This window comes from Hippopotamus amphibius, chromosome 2, assembly GCF_030028045.1.
Source record: "Hippopotamus amphibius kiboko isolate mHipAmp2 chromosome 2, mHipAmp2.hap2, whole genome shotgun sequence".
NCBI lineage: Eukaryota > Metazoa > Chordata > Mammalia > Artiodactyla > Hippopotamidae > Hippopotamus > Hippopotamus amphibius.
In genome coordinates this window covers 87651460-87678164 of record NC_080187.1, presented here as the reverse complement: position 1 = coordinate 87678164, position 26705 = coordinate 87651460, and the positions used below count along the sequence as shown (strand labels likewise).

At 33.5% G+C, this 26705-nt stretch overlaps 1 protein-coding gene across 1 annotated transcript in view; it reads left to right on the top strand.

The window, feature by feature from the left end:
• CCDC171 (coiled-coil domain containing 171) overlaps nucleotides 1–26705 on the top strand; it is a 317707-nt gene that overhangs the window by 144295 nt on the left and 146707 nt on the right. The window contains exons 17-20 of the mRNA XM_057724205.1: nucleotides 7253–7757; nucleotides 8632–8748; nucleotides 24733–24959; nucleotides 25455–25637. Of these exons, the coding sequence (XP_057580188.1) occupies nucleotides 7253–7757; nucleotides 8632–8748; nucleotides 24733–24959; nucleotides 25455–25637 (1032 nt within the window). The remainder of the gene's footprint in view (nucleotides 1–7252; nucleotides 7758–8631; nucleotides 8749–24732; nucleotides 24960–25454; nucleotides 25638–26705) is intronic.

The following is a 26705-nucleotide window of genomic DNA, read 5'->3' as shown; positions in this document are numbered from 1 at the left end:
TTTTTGACTCAAACAATTGGGTGGATGTTGATTCAATTTACTGATATAAAGAGGACTATTATAAACACCTTTAGGAGGAAAAATAGCAGTACTTGAGATGGTTATGAGGTATCTAGAGGGAGATGCCTAGTAGGCGGTCAGATCTGTAATTCTGGATTTCAGTGGAGCTGCCAGGCAAGCAGGAATGTAATTGTTAAGAAATAATCAAAACTCTCAGTATTTATTAGCATTAATATATTCGTGTGGTTTTCTGAATCTAATATTTGTCAATAAGAGCTTTAAAAATTTAAGTATTTAACTTCATTATTTTAAAATCTTTAATTCAGATATCCGACTGCTAATCCTAATTATTTAGTTGAATGTTGCCATGGTTGATTTTTTTTTGATAACCATTAATACTTGGTATCTTGATTATAATTACTTAAACCAAGAATGATTTAGGACAGCAGTTGTTAGACAGTCTTTTAGAGATTATTTTTGTTTATATATAGACTTCACTTGTATTCTTTTTTAATAATTTCTTTTTTTAAAAAAAATTGAGGCAGCTGATTTATAACATTATATGTTTCATGTGTACAACATTTTAATTCGACTTCTGAATACACTATAGTTTGCCCACCACCAAAAGTCTGGTTTCCATCCATCACCATACAGTTGACCCTCTTTAACCATTTTGCCCTTCCCTGACCCTTTCTCTCTGGTAGCCATTACTCTGTTCTCTGTGTCTACATGTTTGTTTTTGTTTGATTTGGTTTTTTTTCCATTTCTTTTGTTTTTGTTTGTGCTTAATATTTCACATGAATGAATTCACATGGTATTTATCTTTCTCTGACTCATTTCACTTCGCATAATACCTTCAAGGTCCATCCTTGTTGAAAATGGCAAGATTTCATCTTTTTTATGGCTTATTAGTATTCTGTTGTAAGTATATACCACATCTTCTTTATCCATTCATCTGTTGATGGGCACTTAGATTGTTTCCATATCTTGGCTTTTGTAAGTAATGCTGCAGTGAACATAGGGGTGCATATATGTATGATTAGGCAACTCAAGATGGCTGTTCTCTTGCTCTCTGTACATCCCCTGCTAGACCAGTCCCTGCTTCACTCACATGACTATCCAGTTCTCTTAATTATAAGGCTTAATTAATGCCTAGTAACTGATGAGCACACCTGATGTCAATTCCCCCTATAAATGCTAGCCTCATTCTCTCCTGAGTAGCAAACACTGTTGCCACTTCCTGATTTCCCCCCATAAATGGTAATCTCCTTCTCCTGTGAGTAGTAAAGACTGTTGCCCCTACCGGTGCATCATCTGCCACACATGGTGGGGTGTTGCTCCAGGACCCTTTGTGTAAGATCCCTCTGTCCAATAAACCATTGCTGTCTCTGTCACTGTCTGTGAGCTCTTTCTTCTGTGTGGAGGCTGGGCAACTCCAAGACTTGCAGGCCTGCGGGTGCAGTGCAACAATGTATCTTTTCAAATTAGTGTTTTCATATTTGGGTAAATTTGGAGAAGTGGAATACTGGATCACATGGCAGTAAATTAAGGGTATACTTAATTTTTTGAGCAGTCTCCATACTGTTTTCTGTAGTGACTGCACCAGTTTACATTTCCACCATTAGTGCACAAGGGTTCCCTTTTCTCCACATCCTTACCAATACTTGTTAGCTTTTTGATAATAGCCATTCTAATGGGCGTGAGATTGAGACTGGGGGTAGTCATCAGTTAGATCCATTAAACTGTAACTTGCTTAATAAAGAATGAACTGTAACCTGCCTTCACTGATCAAACTTACTTTAATTGTCCTCTAAGCATCACGTAGCCTAAACAATGTTTGCCTGAGTTGTTTTTCAGGCACTTGGAGTCAGCTGTCACCAGTTAGAGTTTGTGTTAGAACTGGTGGCATCACCAACCCTCCAAATGGGCATGCGTGAATGTCTCCACCCTTGGAACATGTGTCCCGTGGAGAAGCATGTAGCTTAGTTGCACATGTGCAGAACGATGATATCTCACCTTTTTCTTATCTCCAATTATCTTTCCTCACGCTCCCCATGCCTTAACTTTACCCAGACGTATCCCAAGCCCCTCGCCTTTGAGGAGGTGGGTATGACATTTGTTATCCTGTCTCTTTGCTTGGCTGCCTCCTGAAGAAACCCTTTCTCTGCTGCAAACCTTTGTGTCTTAGCGGTTGGCTTGCTGCGTCTCAGGTGAACAGACTTGGTTTGGTAACAAGATAATTTCATTGTGGTTTTAATTTGCATTTCCCTAATTATTAGTGGTGTTGAACACCTTTTCATGTGCCTTTTGACCATCTTTATTTCTTCTTGGGGATCTGTATTCAGATCCTCTGTCCATTTTTAATCGAGTTGTTTGTTGTCATTGAGTTGTATGAGTTCTTTTGTATTTTAGGTATTGGCTGCTTATAAGATACACGATTTGCGAATATCTACTCTCATTTGGAAGATTGTCCTTTTGTTTTGTTGATGGTTTCTTTTGCTGTGCAGAAGCTTTTTAGTTTGATGTAGCCCCATTTGTTTATTTTGTTTTCACTTCCCTTGCCTTAGGAAACATATCTAGAAAGATATTGCTAAAACTGATGTCAAACAGTATACAGCCTACGTTTTTTTCTAGGAGTTTTATGGTTTCAGTTCTTACATTCGTCTTTAATCCATTTTGAGTTAATTTTTGTATGTGATGTAAGATAGTGATCTAGTTTCATTCTTTTGCACGTGACTGTCCAGTTTTCCCAACACCATTTATTGGAGAGACTGTTCTTTATCCATTGTATGTTCTTTACTCCTTTGATATAAATTAATTGTCCACATATGTGAGAATTTGTTTTTGGACTTTCAGTTCTATTCCATTGGTCTGTGTGTCTGTTTGGGTTTTTTTTTTTGTTTGTTTTTGCCAATACTATGCTGTTTTGATTAGTATAGCTTTGTAGTATAATTTGAAATAAAGGAGTGTGATACCTTCAACTTCTTTTCCGCCTTGGGATTGCTTTGGCTATTTATGGTTCCATACAAATTTCAGCATTTTTCTTTTGTTCTATTTCTGTGAAAAATGTCATTGAGATGTTAATAGAGATTTCATTGAATCTGTAGATTGCTTTAGGTATTATGGACATTTTAACAATGTTAATTCTTCCAATCTATGAACATGGGATATCTTTCCATTTCTTCATGTCTTCAGTTTTTTCAACAATGTCTTACAGTTTTCAGTCTGCAGGTCTTTCACCTCCTTGGTTAAATTTATTCCTAGGTATTTTACTCTTTTTGCTGTGACTATAAATGGGATTTTTAAAAAAATTTCTTTTTCTGATAGTTTGTTGTTAGTGTATAGAAACACACAACAGATTTTTGTATATTGATTTTGTACCCTGCAACTTGACTGTATTCATTTATTATTTTTAATAGTTTTTTAGTGGCAACTTTAGGTTTTTCTTTATATAAAATTTATTAGGGTGGTATATCATGTTGATTGATTTGCAGATATTATTGAACAATCCTTGCATCACTGGAATAAATCCCACTATCATGGTGTATGATCTTTTTAATGTATTGTTGTATTTGGTTTGCTAATTTTTTCTTTTTTCTTTTCTTTTTTTTTGGTTGCACTGTGTGGCTTGTGGGATCTTAGTTCCCTGACCAGGGATTGAACCTGGGCCCTCAGCAGTGAAAACTTGGGGTCCTAACCACTGGACTGCCAGGGAATTCCTGGTTTGTTAATATTTTGTTGAGGATTTTTCCATTTATGTTCATCAGAGATGTTGGCATATAATTTTCTTTTTTTGTCTTGTGCTTGTCTGGTTTTAGTATCAAAGTAATGTTAGCCTTATAAAATGCGTTAGCAAGTGTTCTTGCTTCAGTTTTTTTGGAATATTTTGAGCATGATAGGTATTAAATCATCTTTGAATATTTGGTAGAATTGACCACTTCATATGTATTCTTAGACTTGTTTTTATTCTTTTAGCAATTTGTGAATAACATCTCTTTCTTACAATACAAATTATAGGATTGTTAAATTAATATTAACTAGCACTTTTAAATAAATAACCACTACAAATGATCAAAATTTGGGAGCCATAAAATGACATGAGGATCTTTAAAACTGCTTTATTACATCACTACTGCTTCTGTTAGGTAGTCTAAAATGAAAACTGGCTGTGTAAGTCAAGAATCTCAGTTCTGTTTTCCAAAAATTTCAATGTGCTCCTGTTTTTCTCTCTATATATAGAGAAGTATGATATTTTTTAAATATATTCTAGATTTTTATCCATTTCTAGTCATGTGTTAATTACTCTCTTATCCTCATCCCAGGACTATGTGTTTCTCATTGGCTGTCTAAAATGCTTTGACTTTAACCTGATGCTCTGTGGAAATGGACCAGGTGTATACAGCAGAGGAATCTATCATGAAGTAAAATTAAATTTTTTTTGCAATAGGTTTACTTTACTTTTATCTCTCCTTCCTCAATCCATTTGATTTTGACCAGGGACTGAATTTTTTTGGAAATATTTAAAATATCATTAGCAAATATATCTTCTTACAGTTTCGTTTTTTTTTTTTTTTTTGGTCAAAAAAAGTAACTTTTGTTGAAAACCCACTTCTGCCTGAGACTTTGATATATGTAAAAGTGTGAATAGACAACTACCTAGAACCTGAATAATTAGGTTCATTTTTATTTCCATTACTTAGGTATGACCAGTGTGCCTCTTTTATTGTAGATTTTCTATAATTTTCCTTTTTTTATCTAAATGAATTCATGGAGTTGATTTTGGAGGAAATATGGAATTAAACTTTGTAATTTCCATTTGTTCCCTCTACTCCCTGCAACTCTACTCCTGTCCCAGTCAGTCTTTATTAATGTTTCCAATTCTCCCATCCATTTACTAAAGCTTAGCTACTGTCCCAAGATTTTATGGTTTCTCATAGCTTTCTGGGTGAAGTTTAAATTCTTTAGCTTAATCATTTATTATCTACATACTTCTCAAATTTCCTTCACTTTCCACTTCAAATATTCTGATTTATTTGTACTTCCTTGGAACACATTACTCAGTTTTCTGACTCTTACTTTGCTATATGCTAGTCTTTCTGCTTTTTCTAGCTTCAACTCGTGTCAGTTTTCCCTTTTCTTAAAGGTGGTTGTACATTTGCTTCTAGGACGTCCTCTTGGCTCTCAGAGTTTCTTCTTTCAGCTGCTCTCAGTGGAACACCACTTCCTTTACTAGTGGTCTTTATATGGGGCTCTGGAACACAGCCCCATTGATAGAACACTGCTGCCACAACTTGGCCATCAGTGGCAATGTGACTGGGGCGAGTAGCAATTCCCTCATTTCCCCATTCCTTTATTTCTTACAGTACCACCACAGGTATGGCTGGATCAGACTTTAGGGAGTAGTTGGCGTAAATAAAGGGAGTTAAAGTATAGTAGAGAAACATTTAAAACCATGTCTAAGTTCAGTTTCCCTCCCGCCCAAGAGAAAACATTCAAGAAGTTGACTCCATCAGAGAGTGGCCTCTTGTGTACTTCCTTTACTCATTTGTATTCAGGACTGTGCTTATGAGTGCCTTCTGCTCTCTGTGCACCTTTGGGAACTTCATCCCCTAGCCTCAGGACTGGTTTTGATCCAGGAGTTACTTTCCTCAGCCATGTGTTTCGACAAGTTTGAATCCTTTTGGCTACTCCCTGTCAACATTGTCCATGGTAGGCTTTGACACCCAAATCTTTCAGAGTAGTTATGAGTTTGTATTATAATTTTCTCTGTCTGATAACCTTGAGGTCTTCCTGCCGATGTAAATTTTAGAATGCCTTTGATTCTTCTAGTTGTTCATGGATAACTCTTGAATCAGACACACACTCACTATAAACCGCTCCCAAAGACCAATGTTAAATTTCAGACGGAGTGTGATCTGAACCAACAATAGAAGGAGAAATATTTTCTTTAATGCCCCCCAGAGGATTCTCTCATAATGAAGACCACACTTCACTTGATGTAGAGCATGATTGTTCTCTGTCTCTGACTGACCCCCCTATTCAAATTGAACTCGCTTGGCCTGTTTTAAAATGAAAGAAGTCCATGGACAAGCCAGAGCCAGCTTATCTGGTTAAGTAAAAATTCAACGAAAGCTATTAAATCACTATGGACTGTAAGGATTAGATTAAATTATTATAAGGGTAGCTATTGGCTAGCCTTCTTACTGGTGGAGTTGCGGTTTTTTTGGTTTGTTCTTTCTGTTACACATCCCACTCCCACTTGTCCTTTGCCATATTTCTCCAAAAGCCTGTCAACGTCATTTGGTGTAAATGCCATTTTGTACACCTCTGGCAATCTAGCGCAGCTCCATCATAGCATTATACCACAATGATTGATTTATTTGTATGTTTTCCTAGCATATGGAATTTAGTGAGTAATCAAATAATGTTTATTGCATGATAAATGAATCAGTAAAATAAATTGGCATCTGTTATCTTCTAAAATTTACTCTATTTCAGCAATTCCTTAATGATTAGGCTTAAGATTTCATGGAGAGCTAGTTTATTTTCTAGTGATTAAAATCAAGTGCCTGCAGTTAAAATTTCTTTGTGTTGCATATTAAAGTTTGAATTATAAGTACCTTGATTAGGAAAAAAGGACCAGAGAGCTGCTGAGACCCAGCCCACAATTACTATTTCCTCCCAGTACTGGAGCTGTACTTTGTACAGCCTTCTGTCTTGGGGAGGAAGAAACTGAAATAAGAGTGTGCTCTGAGAATCAGTCCCTTCTCATCTAGTAAATTGCAGATAGTTGGATGCTGTGTGTTGTATTATTTATTTAACCCTTTGCTATTTTGACAAAAAGTTGAATCTTTTTACATATAGAAGAGCCTCTAATGCTGGTGTGATTACTGTTTAAAAGTATGAAATAAATGTTCCTGAGGAATGGAAGAGAAGAAATTTTCTTTTTCTGAATATGTGTATTTATGCATAAGTGTACAGGAAATTTACAAAGTATTTTTAAATTTATGTGCTCTATTTTATGTAAAGCTTCCATATAAGAGGATTTGAAAATTACTGTTTACATTTAGATCTAAGCTGTTTGGCCCACCGTTGCTCTATCAAATGTATTTTTTGGATATTTTAGAACATAGATCTTTCTGAAGAAAAAGAAATAGTTGTCAGCAAAAGTTTTTCTTTTTTTTAAAGAGGAGTTAATAAAATGCCTGTTTGTTTCATGATCAAATATAATATATTATTTGACTTCTTTTAGAAATTTCAAGAAATTGCTGAAAAAAATATGGAAAAATTGAACCGTGTTGAGAAGTCACATGAACAGTTGGTTCTTGAAAATTCACACTTCAAAAACTTGTTATCACAGACTAAAAGGGAACAAACATCCTTGCTGGCAGCCTGCGCATTGATGGCGGGTGCCTTATATCCTCTCTACAGCCGATCATCTGCTTTATCCACACAGAGAGATTTTCTCCAGGAGCAGGTCAACACCTTTGAGTTGTTAAAATTGGAAGTTAGAACTCTAGTCCAGGCTTTGTCAACTGTAGAGGAGAAGAAGCAAGAGGAAGCCAAGATGAAGAAAAAAGCATTCAAAGGATTGATACGTGTATTCCGGAAAGGTGTTATTGTGATTTTGGCAGCAAACAGACTCAAGATTGTGGGCCAGTCATGTGCCTCTCTTTTTACCTGGATGGAGAGTTTCAAAGAAGGCGTAGGCATGTTAGTGTGTACAGGAGAGCCCAAAGACAAGCATAATTTTCCAAGTAAGATAATTCGTGCTTTTGAAAATCTAAGTCAAATTTAAGTAACACACAAAGTGAATGTGTTGGGCCAGTAGGCAAAAACTTTAAAAAATCACTTACAATGTCAAATGATGTAACATATTTACATACATATGTAGTTATGTATGAGTAAGTGTGTATCTGTGTATAAATTGTTTTGATTTTTTTGTCGTAAACATTAAAATATAAAGAAGGTAGCAAATATATGTATGATTTCAAATGTCTAACTTTATTATATTTGAATGCTCTTTTGACAGTAAATTGAAGAGTTTGTACAGTGATATTTCAATAAAATCAATCCAGAAACTCTGCCCTATTTAAAATTAATTAGTAGCATAATTTACTTTCACTTTCTTTGAATTAGTATAAAATGATCAGAGTTGAAAATCTACTGAATAATTGAAAATGAAACAAACGTACGTTTTACAGCTAACATTTTTTTCAGTGCTTCACTATTCTGCGAAAACAATTATTTCAGTTTTTAACTTTTCAAAAGCAAGCTATTAAATAAGTAGAGCTAAAGAAAATTTCCTTCTCTTTTTTTAATGATGTCAGTTACCATTATACATAGAAAGGAGTTAACAAAATGCCTGTTTGTTTCATGATCAGATACATTATTTGCCTTCTCTTCTTTTAGAAATTTCAAGAAATTGCTGAGAAAAATGTGGAAAAATTGAACCATAAATAAATTAGTCAATAAAGTCTAACATTTATTGTATACTTCTCCACACTAGGTGAAGTTCTATGTGCAAATTTTGATCTACTTCTTAAATAGCTAAATATTACTATAATTTTTTTAATGTATTTTAATAAATTTTTGTAGTATTGCAGAATGGATTTTTTTCTATTTTTGCAGAACATCAAAAGGAGCAGTTACATTGTTTGCAAGCTCTTAGTTGGCTTACCAGTTCTGACCTTCTTGCTGCAATAATCAGTTCTATGGCTGAGTTACAGGAAGCTATTAGTAAAACAGGTATGATTCCCTTTTTTTATGTCCTTGCAAAAATACATTTAAAAAGCAAATGTCCAGAAATTCTTTATGGTACAAATCCTAATAAACCTTTAAGGAAGAAAATGTATTTGTTCTTATCTTTCTTTTATTCAGGTACAGAGAGATTACTAAATCTATATTTAATGAACTAGTGAATTAATATAATTTTTGATGTATAATTTTACCTTTATGGGGAACTTAAATGACATTTCTTGGTGAATACATTCACCTTTTTTTTCCCTTTGTGATATGCTTTTCCTATGGAAAGCTCATCATTAGCTTTTTTATTAAGTAATACTGGTAATGTTCTTTCAAATGTTTTAATCTTCCTTCTGTTTCTGGCTGTGAACTTTAGAAATTCGAATAATAACTGAATCAGTAGAAAATTTTTCCCTCTCATTTGGCAATGTGTTTTTATTTTTTCTATTTAATTTTAGAATAGAGTTAATATGAATAGTCTGCTCCTTTCCACTAGGTGTGAAACCACCTATAACCAGTGATTTCCAAAGCTCTAAAATTCAAGTTTATTTTTTTATGACTCATATTGTGTGGCATGTTTGTGTGAAAGGTTCAATGAAAACTAATTTCTCTACGCTTAAAGAGTAACGTACAGTTACCTACTGCTTAAGCTACGTCATTGGACATTGGTCATTTCAGACACATTAATAGAAAAAAAATGTATAGTAGAATTCTTAATACTTGCCTGCATAATGAAATATTCTAATTATTAATGAAATGGTAATTTGGGATGTAACTTAATTCTTTAGACAATTCTGCTATGTAAATATGGATCATGTATTGTGATTTCAAACATCTAAACCTGGGCTCTTGAAGTACAAAACTTATGATTTAAAGATTATTTTTAGGTTTTGGCCATAAATGTTGATAAGAAATATGCATATTTTAATGTATTGGCAAAACTTCAACATACTGGGTTTGGAGTCTGAAATAAAGGTGTAAATAAACATATTTTAAGAATGTTGATATTATAACTTCAAAGCAAAACTGTAACATTCTTAAAAGAACTTAATACATTTTTGGATTTAGTTTAATAAACAGATGATTTGTGTTAGTCATCTTTTTTCAGGTATGTAGACCTAAAAGTAGATTGATTTCTTAAGCTATAATCTTATTTACATTATTACTTTATTTAATGTATTTTTTTCTTATCACTTCACTGTATGCTTGAGATAAAAGAAGAAGATGTGACTTGATCTGGACTTCTAGAAAAAATACATAATGGTTGTAAGAATAAGAGTGACAACTCATGAACAACATAGACAATGTAATTAAGGATTGGATGAGGAGGTACAGGCTTTTAGTGTAAGAATACAGAGAAGGCAAAGCTCAATGTGGGCTTATGAGTATTGGGACGGCTTCAGGGAGGAGCTAGTGATTTAGCTGGGCCTAGAGTGATAGCAGTTAGAGAGGAGAGATGGCATTCAGGTGCAGCACATGTAGAGGTGGGAATAAGCACAGAGTGGGAAGAAGGGACGTTAAGGAGGTGAGAATGTAAATCCACGTGTAGCAGGCCTGGCTTATGGATAAAATGTATTGTTTACTAAACCATATTGGGAATTAGTGAGGGAAAGGGTAGACTACTGACATGGGATCAGATTGTAGAGGATTTATAAAAGGCAGCGATTTCCCCTGAGCACATTTTCTAAAAGTAGCCCCTTGTAACATTTTTAAGTTAAAATATTGACAAAATTTTTATTCAGACCCTGATAAAAATATGTGTAGGTAAGACCTATCAAGTAGAATGTAGACCAAGAGTGGTGTTTGAAGTGCTTACCTATCTCCCAGAATGAGCTGTCTTTGATGTTAGAACGCTGTGCCTCTAGCTTGAGGAAATAGCAAGTTCAGGAAAACTTATTTTTAGGCAAGGCTTTAAATGTTGTTGGATAAAGAAGACTACTTAGAGAAGAGAAAATGATTGTTGCGCAGAGGGGGAAAATAATTGATGTATCAAAGTCCTGAAGAGTATTGGAAAGGATATGGTCCAGGCAGTTAGGTAATTGTTATTGAACTGGTACAAAAATGATCAGTGTGGATCTTCTGCAGTGGTGGCTTGACTGGCTGGGCTTATAGAATAATTCTTTCAAAATATGATGAAGGGCTAATGTATTGTTATCCAGGCAATTGTGTTTTCATTTTAGTGTATCCCAGTAATAGAAATTATAGATATTTTAGCAGAAAAGATGAGAAAATATTTTCAGGCAAAGTGTATGAGTGATTATCAACAGGTAATAATAAGGGTAATAAATGTAAAGCCGTGACAATTTATATAGTCATACTGAGTTTATAATTTAAGAGTATGAAAAGTCTAAATCGGTAGTCATTATTGTGTAGTAAAAAGAGCATTAGCTTTGAACAAGGCAGATTTGATATTGTATTCAGCTTTGCTACTTATTAATTGTGTGAAACTGGGCAAGTTACTTAACTTTACTGGGCCTCACACTCTTTACCCATAAATGAAGATAGTATCGTCTTCCCAGTTGTTATGAGGAGTTAATGAGATAATGCTTGTCGAACATTTTGTATAGTATCAGGTATATAGTGGGTGCTAAAAACATTGTTGTCTCCTTATCACCCATTTCACCATGGAAGTATCATTTAGCATTAATGAACATGAATACACACATGTCTACCTCTATACATTTTTAGACTACTAATTATTAATTTTCTGTTCTACAATTGCTGAAGTGCTATACAATGGAGGCAACATACAGTATTGACTTTGAATACTGACTCTGATGCTGGCCATGTGACATGGACAAGTTATTTAAACTCTCTGTTCCCCAGTTTCTTTATTTGTAAGGTGGGAATAGTAAGTATTACCTATCTCAGAGTTGTTTAGAGGACTAAATGAGTTAATTTGTGAAGTGCTTAGAATGTCTTTGTTAACTAGTTTAATTACTTTTCTTAGTTCAAATATTGGTCTTTGTTAAGATTTATTGCATCAACTGAATAATAATGAAGAAATTTCATAAAAATTTAGAGTAAATAAAATGAAAATACATTAGTTTATCTTAAAATTTCAAGACCATTTACACATCCCATACAGCTCCAACTTGTTAAAACATGATTTTGTTATAAATTTTTGATATATATAAAATATATATATAAAGATCAGGAAGAAATTTCTTCCTCTAAATATAATGGCATTGTATGTTTGGGGACATCACAGGTTTGCTTTCTTTGTACCTAATAGAAGACCCCCACTTAAAGTAGCTTACTCATATAAGGTTTTTCCCCTCCTGAATAATAAGTCTGGAGGTAGGTAGAAATCCAGACTGTGTCTTTCTGCTCAGCCATTAGCATCTTCATGTGTATGGCTCCTAGTTTTAAGCTGGCCACTCTACTTTCAGGCATCAGAATTGTATTTGTGCAGGAAGGAGAAGGGAAGGACGCAATGTGAAGACATTCATACATTGCTGGGGGGAATAAAAAATAATATAGCTGCTTTGGAAAACAGTCTGGCAGTTCCTCAAAATATTAAACATAGAGTTATCATTTGAACCAGCAATTCCCCTCCAAGGTATATATCCAAGAAAAATGAAAACATATATGTACAAAAATTTGGGCATGAATGTTTATTACAGCATAAGGCACAGTCAAGAAACAGAAACAAACTAAAATGTCCATCGGCTGATAAATGGATAATGGACAGGTATCCAAATGATAAAGTATAATTGGGCCATAAAGAGTAATGAAGTACTGATACTTGCTACAACATGAATGAACCTTGAAAACGTTATGCTACGTCACAAAAGATCACATGTAATATGATTCTCTTTATTTCAAATTACATATCATATTATTCCATTTATTTCAAATATGCAGATTAGGCAAATCTAGAGACAGAAAGTACATTAGTGGCTGCCTAAGGCTGGGGAGGCGTTGGGGGTTATGGGAAGTGACTGCTAATAGATACGGAGTTTCTTTCTGGGGTGACTAACATTTTATAAAATTGCTTGTGGTGATGGCTGCATAACTCTGTGAATATATTAAAAACCATAGATTTGTACACTTTAAAAGGGTAAATTATATTGTATGTGAATTATATCTCAAGAAAATTGTTAAAAATATGAAGACATGTGTTGCTGAGTATTATCCCTCTATATCAGGAAGGCAAAAGCTTTCCCAAAAGCTTCCCCAGCAGACTTTTGTTATTGTTTCGTTGGCCTGAACTGGATCACATGGTTCTCCCTAGATGGCTACCTGGAGATTGACAAAAGAGAAGGAAGAGTTTGTGGATGGAATGAATCAATTAATCAACCTCTGCAGTAGAGAGGATTGGTTTTGTTTTGTTTTTTCCAAATTACCTCCACTTCTACTGCCTCCATTATAAACGAAAACAGGTCAATTCAGAAAACTTGGAAAAGAAATCAGAGAACGATAACAAAACAAAAACAAAGATGCTTTCCCATCATATAGGGATAGTTAATAACATTTTTATATGTTCTTATGTGTTCTTTCACTCTGTTTTATCCCTCTTTCTCTCTCTATCCATTCACTCTCTCTTCCTCCCTCCCTGCCACCCACTCATCCATCCACTAACAGACTAACAAATGATATAAATGATATCATACGCTACATACTCTTTAATATCTTCATTTAAAAATTATTCTGAAATAATTTCAAACTTATGGAAAAGATGCAAGTACACAACTGAGAATTCTGTTTGCTGAACGGTCTGAGAGCAAGTTGCTCAAATGATGCCCCATCAGTCCTTCATATTGTAGCATGTATTTCAAACAAAGACATTCTTCTACATAACTAGAGTGCAACAACCAACATCAGGAAACCAACATTAATACATTACTATCATTCAGACTCCATTCAACTTCCCCCATTTGTCCCAACCATGTCTTTTTTAGCAAAAGGATCTGGTTTAGAATTATGTGTTGCATTTAGTCATGTTTCTTTAGTCTTCCTCAGTATGAAAGAGTTCCTCAGTCATTCCTTGACCATCATGACTTTGAAGATTACAAGCCAATTATTTGTAGAATATCCCTTAATTTTAATTTGTTTGTTTCCTCATGATCAGATTTAGCTTATGCATTTTCAGCAAGAATATCACAGAAATGATACTGTGCTTTGCTTATGATATTCTATCATAGCCATAGTTTAAAAAATATCATACTTTTTGAGGATTTTTTTCTATTTATGTTAATATTCTTCCAGAGAATTATTGTAATGTCTGGGTAATATATATCAGTTGGACATTCCATCATCTATTTTGCCAATTTACAATAGGATGTTTTCATCATAGAGCAGGTATCAAGAATATCAGTTCAGCTTTGATTTGCAATTGATTCCTTGTCCCTTGAATCATCTAATAGTATGAGTAGTATCTTAATTCTTTCAGCCATGTGGAAAATTGAAATGGCAAAATCTTGGGAAAGTCTTTTTAGGAAATGTGAAAATTCTGAAATGAAAGAGGATACTTTTTAGAACTCTGATTTTTCTTCTCTGTTCCTTCTTTCTGTCTTCTTTCTCTTTTTGAAGAACTTGCTGAAAATTTAAATCATATTAAATGTCAGGACTACGTATTGATGGCATCACTGTCACATTTTTCTTTTTGTTTACAATATTGTGTTTCTGGTATACAGCAAAGTGATTCATATATACACACACTCTTTTTCATATTCTTTTCCATCATAGTTTATTACAAGATATTGAATATAGTTCCCTGTGCTATACATAGGACCTTGTTGCTTATCTATTTTATCTATACTAATTTGTATCCTCTAATCCCAAACTCCTAATTTATCCCTCCCCCCCTTCCCCTTTGGTAACCGTAAGTTTGTTTTCCATGTCTGTGAGTCTGTTTCTATTTTGTAAATAAGTTCATTTGTTTCATATTTTAGATTTCACATATAAGTGATATTGTATGGTATTTGTCTTTCTCTTTCTGACTTACTTTATTTAGCATGATAATCTCTAGCTCCATCCATGTTGCTGCAAATGGCATTATCTCATTCATTTTCACTTTTTTCTTTTTAGCTCCAGAAAAACTAGTACATGTATGGCAATACCAAGTAGTAGCTTTTATCAGTAATATATTAAATAGTAGCTATTGCTTCTCCTATTATCTTTGTTCAAAAAAATCAGTAAATTACCCTCTTGGAAAGGTAGGTACTTATCTTTTTAGAGTAAGTTATACTGTTAACTAATTAGGAGAGAAAATTTTAAGATTGTCTAGGAGAAAAAATGAAACATGTTGGATATGTAGTGGAATATGGTTTAAGAACCTGGATTCTAGATTTTTTTTTTATTTTATTTAATTTATTTATTTATTTATTTATTTTTTTGATTGTAGATTTTAATTTGGGTTCCACTGCTTACTATGTGTGTGACGTTGGGAAAATCATTTCATCCTTTTTGATCCTCAGTATCTTCATCTGTAAAATTTGGGTAAGGGAGGTTCTTAACTCATAGAGTTATTCACAGTAAATGCAACTTTCTCAACCCAAGTCCCTTGTATATGTAATTGTCCAATAAATGTTGTTTTATCTCTTTTTTTGGTGTGGAAAAATGTCCACTGACATTTCAGTGGAACCTGTATATTACTTTATACCTTTTCTTGAAACTGGAAATTCAATAGTGGTATCTTGAATTCATTGCTCAGAAAGTGAGGTGTTTGCTAAAGGTAGATGCCCCTGCTGCCTTCTTAAACTTTGACGATGTATTTATAGGCAGTGGGCAAAGACCCCAGTTTCCATGTTGTCTCTGTAAATACTGGACAGGTGGCAACCTTCTTGCTTTCATTAAAGTGTTTGCCCACTTGAGATAAATTACCTCTTCCAGGTATCCAAATGGTGTGCCTGCAAGAGATCATTTACCTCAAACAGGGGAGAATGTTACTTCCACTGAAGGGCTGGGATATCAATCATTATAGGAATGGACTAAAGAGCCCTACAGATAGCTCAACATTTTTGTATGACTTGTTCAGACTGAATTTCTCGAGATAGAAACAATTGTGCTGATTTGCTTTGAAATATCTCTGAACAAATATAGGAGTAGATGGTTATGAGTAGAAGGTTCATCCATTTTGTTACACATTTACACATTTCAGTTCTAATTGAATCTTAATTATCTAGAGGATAGATGACTTAATATACATGTGCCTGCTATTACTACTCACTACTTTCTTTCACTTTAAACTTTGAGGTAACTTTGTAAAGGTCATAGCAATTCTTCCAGGCAAAATGCAGAAATCTAGGTTGTATTCTAATATGAAACGTTGAGGTTTCATATTAGAAAGTTCCAAGCAGTAAGTATTTGTATTAATACGTTGTTGTTAGTATATAGTTTTAAATTTAAAGGCTTTCTTGAATCCTAACAAAGAATAAAAAAGAGACGTGTTACTCCGTGTGGTTGTGGACCAGCAGTATCAGCATTAACTGGGGGTGTGTTAGGAGTGCACGGCCTCAGACTCCATCCCAGAGCTATTCAGCCAGAATATGCATTTTAACAAGATGACTTATAAGCACAGTAAAGTGTGAGAAGAAGTAATTTAGAGAATTGTGTTATACACATAATTTCACTTGTATCTGAAATTGAAACACGTACAGTCTGACCATGGATCATTTTTAGTACTTGAGCTACGAGTGTCTATTTTGAGGGAAGCCACACTTAACTTACTGACTTTTATTTTGTGGCTTAAAATTATTATTTTTTGCATTTTCCTGTATTTTTTCAAACATTTTATTCTGAGAATTTTCACGTAGATGAAAAATGTGGAAGAATTTTATGGTGAACAGCTATTTTGTTTTTTAAATTAAAATTTATTTGCCTGTCATTTTTAAAAAAAATATTTATTTATTTATTTATTTATGGCTGCATTGGATCTTCATTGCTGCGTGCAGGCTTTCTCTAGTTGTGGCGAGTGGGGGCTGCTCTTTGTTGCAGTGCGTGGGCTTCTCATTGTGGTGGCTTCTCTTGTGAAGCACCAGCTCTAGGCGTGTGGGCTCAGTAGTTGTGGCTCACTGGCTTAGTTACTCTGTGGCACGTGGGATCTTCCTGGACCAGGGATTGAACCCACGTCCCCTGCATTGGCAACCGGATTCTTAACCACTGTGCCACCAGGGGAGTCCCTGCCTATCATTTATTTTATTGGCTGTGTTGGGCCTTTGTTGCTGCACACGGGCTTTCTCTACTTGTGGTGAGCGGGGGCTACTCTTCATTGTGGTGCACGGGCTTCTCATTGTGGTGGCCTCTCTTGTAGGGGAGCACAGGCTCTAGGTGCATGGACTTCAGTAGTTGTGGCACATGGGCTCAATAGTTGTGGTTCACAGGCTTTAGAGCACAGGCTCAATAGTTGTGGCACACGGGCTTAGTTGCTCCGCGACATGTGGTATCTTCCTGGGGCAGGGATCAAACCCGTGTCCTTTGTATTGGTAGGCAGATTCTTAACCACTGTGACACCTAGGAAGTCCCCTGCCTGTCATTTTTAAGAACAATTTTTGAAAGAATAATTTATCCTTGGAAGTATTCATGACTATGTAAAATTTCAGTGTCATAATTTTCATAAAATATTTTATTTGTTAAAATAATATACAAAATCAAAATTATTTTAAGAAACATATATGAGGCTTTAACATATTTTGCAACTTATAGGTAGTTTGTAGAAAACTTTTAAGAGCCTTTTCTTAGAATATTTGATTGCATATCTGGATACTGTCTAACAAAGCAGCACAATTATTTTTTTAAGATTTTTGTCAAAGAAAAAAGAAAAGGTTTCCTCTCAGATCTATTCCAAAATACATGTGTATTTAAAAATATTTTTAACTTCCATCTTGTTCCATAAAAAAAAATCATGGCAGCTTACAGGTATTTGTAAAATGTCACTGTTCTCTGAGAATTCTCTCTGAGAATGTGATTAGTATTTGTGTATACTTCTTTTAAGTTGTTTTGTGTGTATTTCAATATGACTGAGTCATATATGTACCACTTTTCATCGTTCTTTTTTTCTCACTTATTTTGAATGGTTATAATAATCGTACCATCTCATTGGCTATTGTAAGGGTTTAAATGAGTATGGCATGTTGGCAGTGCTTGGGTTGTCACATATCTTTGTATCAGCAGTAGTATTGTTCCTCATTTCTCACTTTATGAATCAACGCTTTAGCTTGGTGTACAAGACCCTTCTTGATCTGATTCTCAGTTATTTGTATAGTCTCACCTCCCTGTACTCTCATTAATAAACCTACAGTTTAGCTGAACTGAGCTGCTTGTTGTTCCCCAGATGTGAGATGCTCTCTTATGTCTCCAAACACATGGAGCAAACTATTTTTGTTTTTTTGCTACTAACCTGTAAGAGGAATTTATGACATGGATTATCATATTGAAAACATTGAATAACATCACAGTTTATATCTTGAAAAACTACTTCATAGAAGATGCAGAAGTTTTTTTCTTGTTAGTGTCACATTCGTCTTCAGTGAAAATTAAGAGCGTTTATTATATTTTGGTTCTCTGAGTGGCGTAGTCCAGGTATGCAGCTTTCTTATTATTTAAGTTGATGGAGAAGTAGAGGCTCAAGGATATAGATTTATGATTGAGTAGTATATTCCTTAGATAAGGGATCTCTTAACCTGGGGTTCACAGAACCCTTCTCAAAATGGCCCATGGATAGAATTCAGAGGGGGAGCATCTGTGGACTTAGATGGAAAATAATTACATCTTGTTTCACTAACAGTAAATGAAAATTTCCTTCAATTATGAATGGTAATGACAGACCATGATAATATTAGCAGCATGGTTACTTAGTTACTAATAGGAATCACAGATATTTTCAAATTGTAACACAGTTGTTGCAGCTCTCTCTAGATAAGGCTTATGCTCATCTTTAGTGATCAGTAATCATGAGACTCATCACGTAACATGGTATGTAATCAGTCTTCTATGTACAGATGGATACTGGTGCAATGTAGCTGGCCATGTATCAGGACAATTCTGCACCTAGTAGTTCATCCATCCAGTTGAGCTTCTGTGTTCTTATGTCTATGTTGCTTTCCAGTGTTCCCTAAGTACAAAATTCTCTGTTATTTCTTTGAAAGCACAACCTGCAAGCACCTAGAAACACTTCAGAACTCTTTCAAAAGTGTTACTTAAGTTCCTTCTATCTTCATAGCATCAAATTTGAACCATAGATTCACAATCTTTTTCCTTTCTGATATAAACTTATTGAATAAGTTTATATTGAATAAGTTGACCTAGCCAAAGATGAACTGACTGACTTTTGAACAAAAAACTTTCCACAACAGGTTTTTTTTTAATTTTACTTTTTTATTTAAGCATAGTTGATTTACAATATTGTGTTACTTTCAAGTGTACAGCAAATTGTTATACATATATATATTATTTTTCAGATTCTGTTCCCTTATAGGTTATTACAAAATACTGAGTATAGTTCTCTGTGCTATACAGTTGGTCTTTGTTGGTTGTCTATTTTATATATAGTAGTGTGTATATGTTAATAATTTAAAAGTCTTGGAGAATTCTAGTATTTTTTGAGAGATGCCTACCTGTACCTTGTAAAGTGAGCTGTAGGAACTTTAATTACATTTGCAGCAGTATATATTTGTGGATCAGGATTTTAATCACTTCTAAATATAAAAAAATAAAAATATTTGATGTCCAGCGTGACATGTTTGATGCCTTCATAAAGATCACCTCATAGTTTAATGTTCTTTCTTTGGCTAAGTGACAACTTTCATGAAACATGCTATGTCTTTAAAAAAATTAATTTTAATTAGTCTGTATTTTAAATGTATTGTCTTATACTTAATACATTTATAATAAAACTTAAAATAGTTTGATACCTGCATTTTGATAAAATTTGCTTCCTTTGTAAATTGTACATATTTTGACTTAATGTGTTTAAAAGTGTTATGCTAAGAAGGGGATCCATAGGTTTTACCAGGCCACCAAGGGTATACACGGGACAAAAATGACCAAGAACCCCTGCTTTTGATAATCACTCCCCTAAATACCATTTGTCTAAATCAAGATATGTTTTTGAGTAGTCCTTTTATTGGACATTTATATCTTTAGTATTCTTTATAAATAACACTGATAGAAATAAGAACTACTGGTTCTTAATCATTGTTACAGATCTCCTCTCCACATTGCCTAACACAGTGCCTTCATGCATATGAGTTGCTCTATAGCTAGCTGTTTAATGAATGAATGAGGAAGGTGCTATACAGTGTTTTTTAAAATAGTTTTGTTATTCTGTAAAAGTGTTTATGCTTGGTGTAAAAACTTCACACAATGTAGGAACCTGCACAGAAGAGATAAAAATCACCCAAAAGGCCATCCCCAATCATTCTTAACACTTTAATGATTTCTACAAATCTCCCAGACGTGTACAAACAGGTATATACACGAACACACCCAGTTTTATATGAGGAATCATACAGTCATGCCTTATTGTAATTTTTTTCTACTCACTGAATAATAAATGTCTTTCCATGTCAATAAGATTAGGATTGTATTTGATCAGATACTATTCCATTGTTTATTATAGTTTACTCTGGAAATTCCCTATTGATGGATATTGGCATTTTTCCATATTTTTTTTTTACTATTTTAAGTAATATTATAATAAGCCATGCTGTAATTAATGTTTGTACATAAAATCATTTTATACTTGTGCAATTATTTCCTTGGCTAAACTCCTAAGAAATGAATTTGCATATTTTATGTGTGGAAAGTGTTGCCAGTCTGCCTTTTGTAAAAGTTGCTTTGAGTTACACTCCCATGAACAGTATTGAGAGTTCTGGTTTCCTCATAATGCCTTTGGCACACGAAGTTTTAACAGTCTTTATAATCTTTATGGATTTGAAAGGCAAAAGAAACTATATCATTCCTTATTTGTAATTTTGATTGTTAGTTTGCATATCTCTTCATTTGTCCTATACCCTTTCATATTCTTTTACATATTATCTCATGATGTTCATATATGGGGGGTGTTTGTTTCTTATAGAATTATAAGAACTCCTTGTGTAGCACACATATTAGCACTTTGCCATATAGAGTGTAAATAATTTTTCCAGTTTGTATTTTAATTTTGTTTGTGTATTTTTATATAATTAAAATCGTTAATCACTTACTTTATGGTTTTTCTTTTAGTGATTTACTTAGAAAGGCTAGCCTCATCTCAGGTTGTGTTGCTCATATTTTGCTCTAGTATTTTTGATTTTTACATTAAATCTTGGATTTTATCTGGAATCATTTTCAGAGAAGTAGTGAGGAAATTAACAAGATTTATTTGTCTACAGATGACCAGCTAGTCCCAATACTTTTTAATTCAGTCTTCTATCTTTACCTACTGAATTAAGATATGCCATTTAGTATATATTTATTGTAAGTACTTGGATCTACTTCCTGTCTCTCCAGTCAATTCCATTATCTCTTCTGGTATCAATATCATACTGCCCTTTTCACGAGTATTTCTTGATGTTTTAAAATGTGGTAAGACATTCTCTTATTGCTTTTTGAAAATAGTATTTTGGGGTTTTTTTTCCATAGATTTTTTTGGTTTCATCTTTAGATAGAGCGCTGTTTTGAATCTTACCTTAATGATTGGCTCCCAAATTTGAAAACTGATTTGTATTTTGAAATGACAGTTCTTTGAAGACAAAAGCATTATTTTTGCTTAGAAGAATGCTCTAAGATTGTGATGTGTTGGGGTCACTTGAAAGGAGTTGTACATAAAAGGATTAATAGTGAGAGATGCTCTTGGAAAAGTAAGCACGAATCAGATCATGTAGGACCTTATGAGCCATGTTTAAGGAGTTTGAAATTCCCAGATCTGAAAAGACTCACTGAAGCTTAAAAGCAAGGGTCGTGACAAGATCCTATTTGTGTTTTAGAAGTCATTTCTTCCTACAGTGGAGGATGGATTAAAGAGAGGAATGACTGGAGAAGGATAGGGAGACTCTTGCAAGAATATAGCTGAGATCACAGAGAAAACTGGAGTAACGTGATGTGATTAGATGTTAGGGAGATGGCAAGAAAGATGGAGGTGTCAAGGGTAAGAAAATGTTCCCAGTTCTCTAGAACGGAGTTGAATTTTAATGCAGTTAACATTACTCATGATTAAATTTCTAACGTTATTGTTAACATTAGGCATTATTATTATTATTATTATACTCGTGACTCACATTATTATTAAACTAATTACATATTTACATACATATTAATTAGATAATTACTCACTATTTCCTGTTTTCATTAGAGGAGTGTTTCTCAATCTGAGTGTGAGGGTTCCATTTTAATAAGAAAACATTGTAGACTGCTCTCTCCCCACATGATAGGTGTATTTTTAGTAGCAATTGACTTCTGCAATGTTTTGAAGAACTTTTAATTTTATTACATCATAAGCATATATTATTCATGTCACATATTTTTTTTTAGGGCTAAATAAAGATCAAATGGCAATAGTTACTGCAGTTGAAAGTGGTGGAACTCTTGTAATAACTTTTCAGCCTCCCCTTCCTCCCTGCCTCAAGATCTGTAATTCACAGGTTTAGAACTACTGGTTGAAACAATTCTCTATGAATTTGTTTTGAAGATTTTAACCTTAGATGTGCAATATTGCCCCTTCTATTGGAAAAGGTAATTGCAGAACAAAGTCCTCTTCTTTCTTGAAAGACACATGCTATTAGATAAGGGGAACGTGATTAACAAATGTGTTGAGCATAAGTAAGAATTTGTTAAATGTAACAAGTCAAACGTTTTAAACAGTCTAGACAAGTTTAGACGTGAGGAATTTTAGTGACCTTATTTTTTTCCCTTATTTCTGCATCATACAAATAATTCTACAACAATGTCACTAGAGAATTTTTTTATTTCTTCATTTATTTAATATTGAATTAATTGTACTCTATACTGTATAATGTGAAGTATATTGTAAAAACACTTCTTATTCATCAAAGCATAAATTATTTACTTCTCTTTCTGTAATTCATTGAGAGTAGCAGTCAGGAACTTAGAGTGTATGCCTCTTTTCCACTTCTTAAAAATTCAAAAGAATGCCTTGTGGAATTATATTGCCACTTAATTTCACCTCTCAGAGTGGTGAATGTCTACACAACACATTGCTGTGATATGGTAAAAAACCACTATTCATTAAAATTTAATTATAGTTGATTTTTGCTTCTAAACGCTATCTGTGAAAACTTTATTACTTTTGTCTTCCTGAAAATTTCAGTGAGCTTTTATTAGTTTATTTAAAAAGAATAACTTTTAACATACCATGAAAGCTAGTGTTAATCAATTTCTTTTGGTATTATTGAATGTATTCTTGTATTCAGCATTGTTGCAGCTGCTATAGAAGTAAAAAAAATATAATTAATCCAACAAACATATTAAAAATACCTATATATGCTAGGCTGGCACAGTGAAAATAAAAAGAGTTTACAAAGATGAAAAAAGGCAGAGGCAAGGAGTTGCAAGCTAGTTGGAGAAACAGGGAGTCCATACATACACACTGGAATGATGCATTATATTGAATGTTATAGATAAATAAATTTTACTGTTCATTTATTCAACCTATTAAATACATCCTGTAGTTTAGTAACTCTGTTCAGTGTTCTGCGTTATATGTTGACTCTACATAAAGCTACTACATTCTTTTTTATTCATGATTTATTTAAGGAATCTGATTGTTAAAAAAGGAGCTGTGTATTTTAATTATACACTGCGTGCTTTCTGTCCATGGGATTCTCAGAGAACGTATTTATGACAGGAATATAGAATTAAACTTATTTTATCTTACGTTCTTAGAAGTCAGAGTATCAATAACTGAAAGATATCAATTTTATGTGGAGGATATTATACTTTTACCCAATTAACAATTTCTAGTTTATATATAACTTCTAAGCAATGTGGTTTTCAAATTCTGATTGCTACGTAAATTTAAAAATTAATCTTTCCTTTTGTACACTGAGGACTAAAAGAATTAAAACAAGCCTCAAATTTTTGAACACAAGGCTTCTGTGAGATGGTTTTTTCTGACAGAGAAAACAACTGATGGATCACCTTCTTAATCAGTGCTACTCTTCAGTGTTGAACCATGTGTGTTCTTAGAATTATGAAACATTTTTCTCTTGGATAAGGCTGGCCAAGTATGCTTTTTGAGCTTATGATGTAAAGACAAGATTTAAATTAACTCCCAACAGCAGAGGTTCTTGAAATGTAGAATGGTATACTATAGAATTTAAACAGTCTCTCTGTGTTTGTCATTTTATGTGGATAGTATCGTAAGACAGGTAATGACAGATTAAGACCTGCCTAGCAGAGGGAAAACTAAATTACACGACTTTTATTAAGGCATAAATAAACCTATTAACCATTATCTGGAATACCAATTAGTAGAAAGAACACTGACAATTTTATTTATCAACATTAAACACAATTATTAATTATAGACCTGATGAATCTAGCAGTAAGCAGGCCATGTTGGATATGCTGGGACCTTAAGTCCATTATATGAGAGGGCTGATTACCAAAATCCTGTGGGGAAATGAGTAATTGTAGTTGTAAAATTTTAATTGCCTTGGAATAAGGCAAATTATATTTTCTTGTCTGAGAATGTAAATAGCGTGACATTAAGGTAGTAAACTTTAGTAGTTGTAAATAGAAAATGAATTTGTTAGGTTTTAAAACAAAGGAAGGAATTATGATGAATCTCTAGCATCACAGTGTTCAGTATGAACGACCTACTATAAATACATGCAGATTTTCTTTAGATACATTATTTGGTAGGTGGGCTATTTCTTATGTAGTGAAAATTGATATAGGAGGGGACTTCTTGAATGGATTACTATAGGAGGATGGGAATGATATAATTGAGAAAATATTTTCATTGTGTTGTGATTGGCATTGTTGTGAAATAAACAAGAGACAATTTCCAGTTTTCTGTGCCTTTTTTCTTTTTCTTTGAAGATCCAAATTCCAGAATTTGTGGACATTTGCTTATAGGGGCAGCCAAGAATTCTTTTGCAAAACTAATGGATAAAATTAGTCTGGCAATGGACAGTACACCTTTGCACAGCAACAGGAGTATTACATATGTAGAAAAAGATTCCCTGGTTCAGAGGCTGGCCCGTGGACTTCATAAAGTAAACACACTGGCCCTGAAATACGGTCTACGTGGCCATGTGCCCATTTTGGTATGTATGCAATTTCATTAAATAGGGATTTTAGGACTTGTAAATTTAATTCTGAATCAGATTTATTTGCAGTTTAAATTAGTTGTACACGAGGATCAGTAGATTTCTTTTAGATTTCATGTATTCATTTAATATGATAAATAAAAGCACTTCCAAATAAGTGTCCATAAGTATCAAAATACAAAAGTTCTGGCATGAATTCTGAATTCACTGTTCTCTACGAGTATACTGCAACAGAATTGTGTGAGACATATAAGCAATGATTTATGCCGTTTTCTGGCCATCTAGATTATTTCTTTTCTTCAGTTGTTCATTTCATGTAAGGCAAATTATTGGTCACATAAAAAATAAAGCTTTCACTTATAAGTTTTAGTAAGAGCTGGTATTATTCTCTGTATGAACTAAGTTATATTTAATTTGGTGAAATGGTCATTGCTATGAACTTACTAGTAAAAAAAAACTATAGTGACTTCTTGTAAAATTGTTTGACAATAGAAAAGCACAGCATCATTGCAGAAGCAAATATTTGGATTTACACAAAGACTGCACGCAGCAGAAGTGGAGCGCCGCTCACTGCGCTTAGAGGTCACAGAATTGAAACGAAATGTGAATGAAATGAAGAAGGAGCTTGACAAAACCCAGGGTCTTCAAATGCAATTAAATGAATTTAAGCAGTCTGTAAGTATATATGATTTAAAAAAACTATGGCTTTGGTGAGCTCTCCTCTGATATTAAATATATATTATATACATAAAATATGTATATAAAATACCAGAGGGCAAATATATATGTTTGTTTTACTTAACTTTTTATTGTTTTCTTTTTCAAATAATCAAATCCCATTAATAGAATTTCTTTTTCTTTAGAAAACTTCCTTTATAAAATGCCCTGACAATACTATATTATAGACTTCAAGCTTGCTAAGAGACTAGAACTTAAATATTCTCACCACAAAAAAGAAGTAATAATTATGTGACTTGACAGAGTTAGCTAGTGCTGCAGTGGTAATTGTTTTGCCATTTAGAAGTGTATCAAATCAATACATTGTACATCTTAAACTTAAGCAATGTTATATGTCAATTAAATAAAAAGCACAGCATCATTAAAATTATATCAATAAAAAAATTGAAAAAAATGTTATATCAGTTGCTTAAAGGAATATGGATTCTGTGTCAGCAGAGCTCAAAATCCTGTTAAAATGTATACGGTGACTGAAAGTATCAGAGCTATGAGCTCTGCTGACACAGAATCAGTACTTCCTTAAGCATCCAGTATAATTCTTTTTTTTTCTCAATTTCTTTTATTGAGATGACTTTGATGCTGCTGTATGAAATAGATAACTAATGAGAACCTGCTGTATAACACAGGGAACTTTACACAATGTTCTATGGTGACCTGAATGGGAACGAAATAGAAAAAAGAGGGGATATGTGTATACATATAGCCGATTCACTTAGCTGTACAGCTAAGTGTACGCTAACACTAAACTAACACAACATTGTAAAGCAACAATACCCCAGTTAAAAAAATGTGTAGAAAATGATTAAGTTGTAGTTAGGATGGTTAACTGCTCTAGCAAATAAACTTTCGTTGAGTAACTGGCTTGCAGCAAGAGCAAAGAACGTGTTTCAAAAAATGTTTAGTGTGAATTACTTCCACTGAAGTGTAGAAATAAAAATAGGATTACTTGAAGTAATAACTGAAGGAATGAGGTATGTAATTTTTATATTTGACATACAAATATGT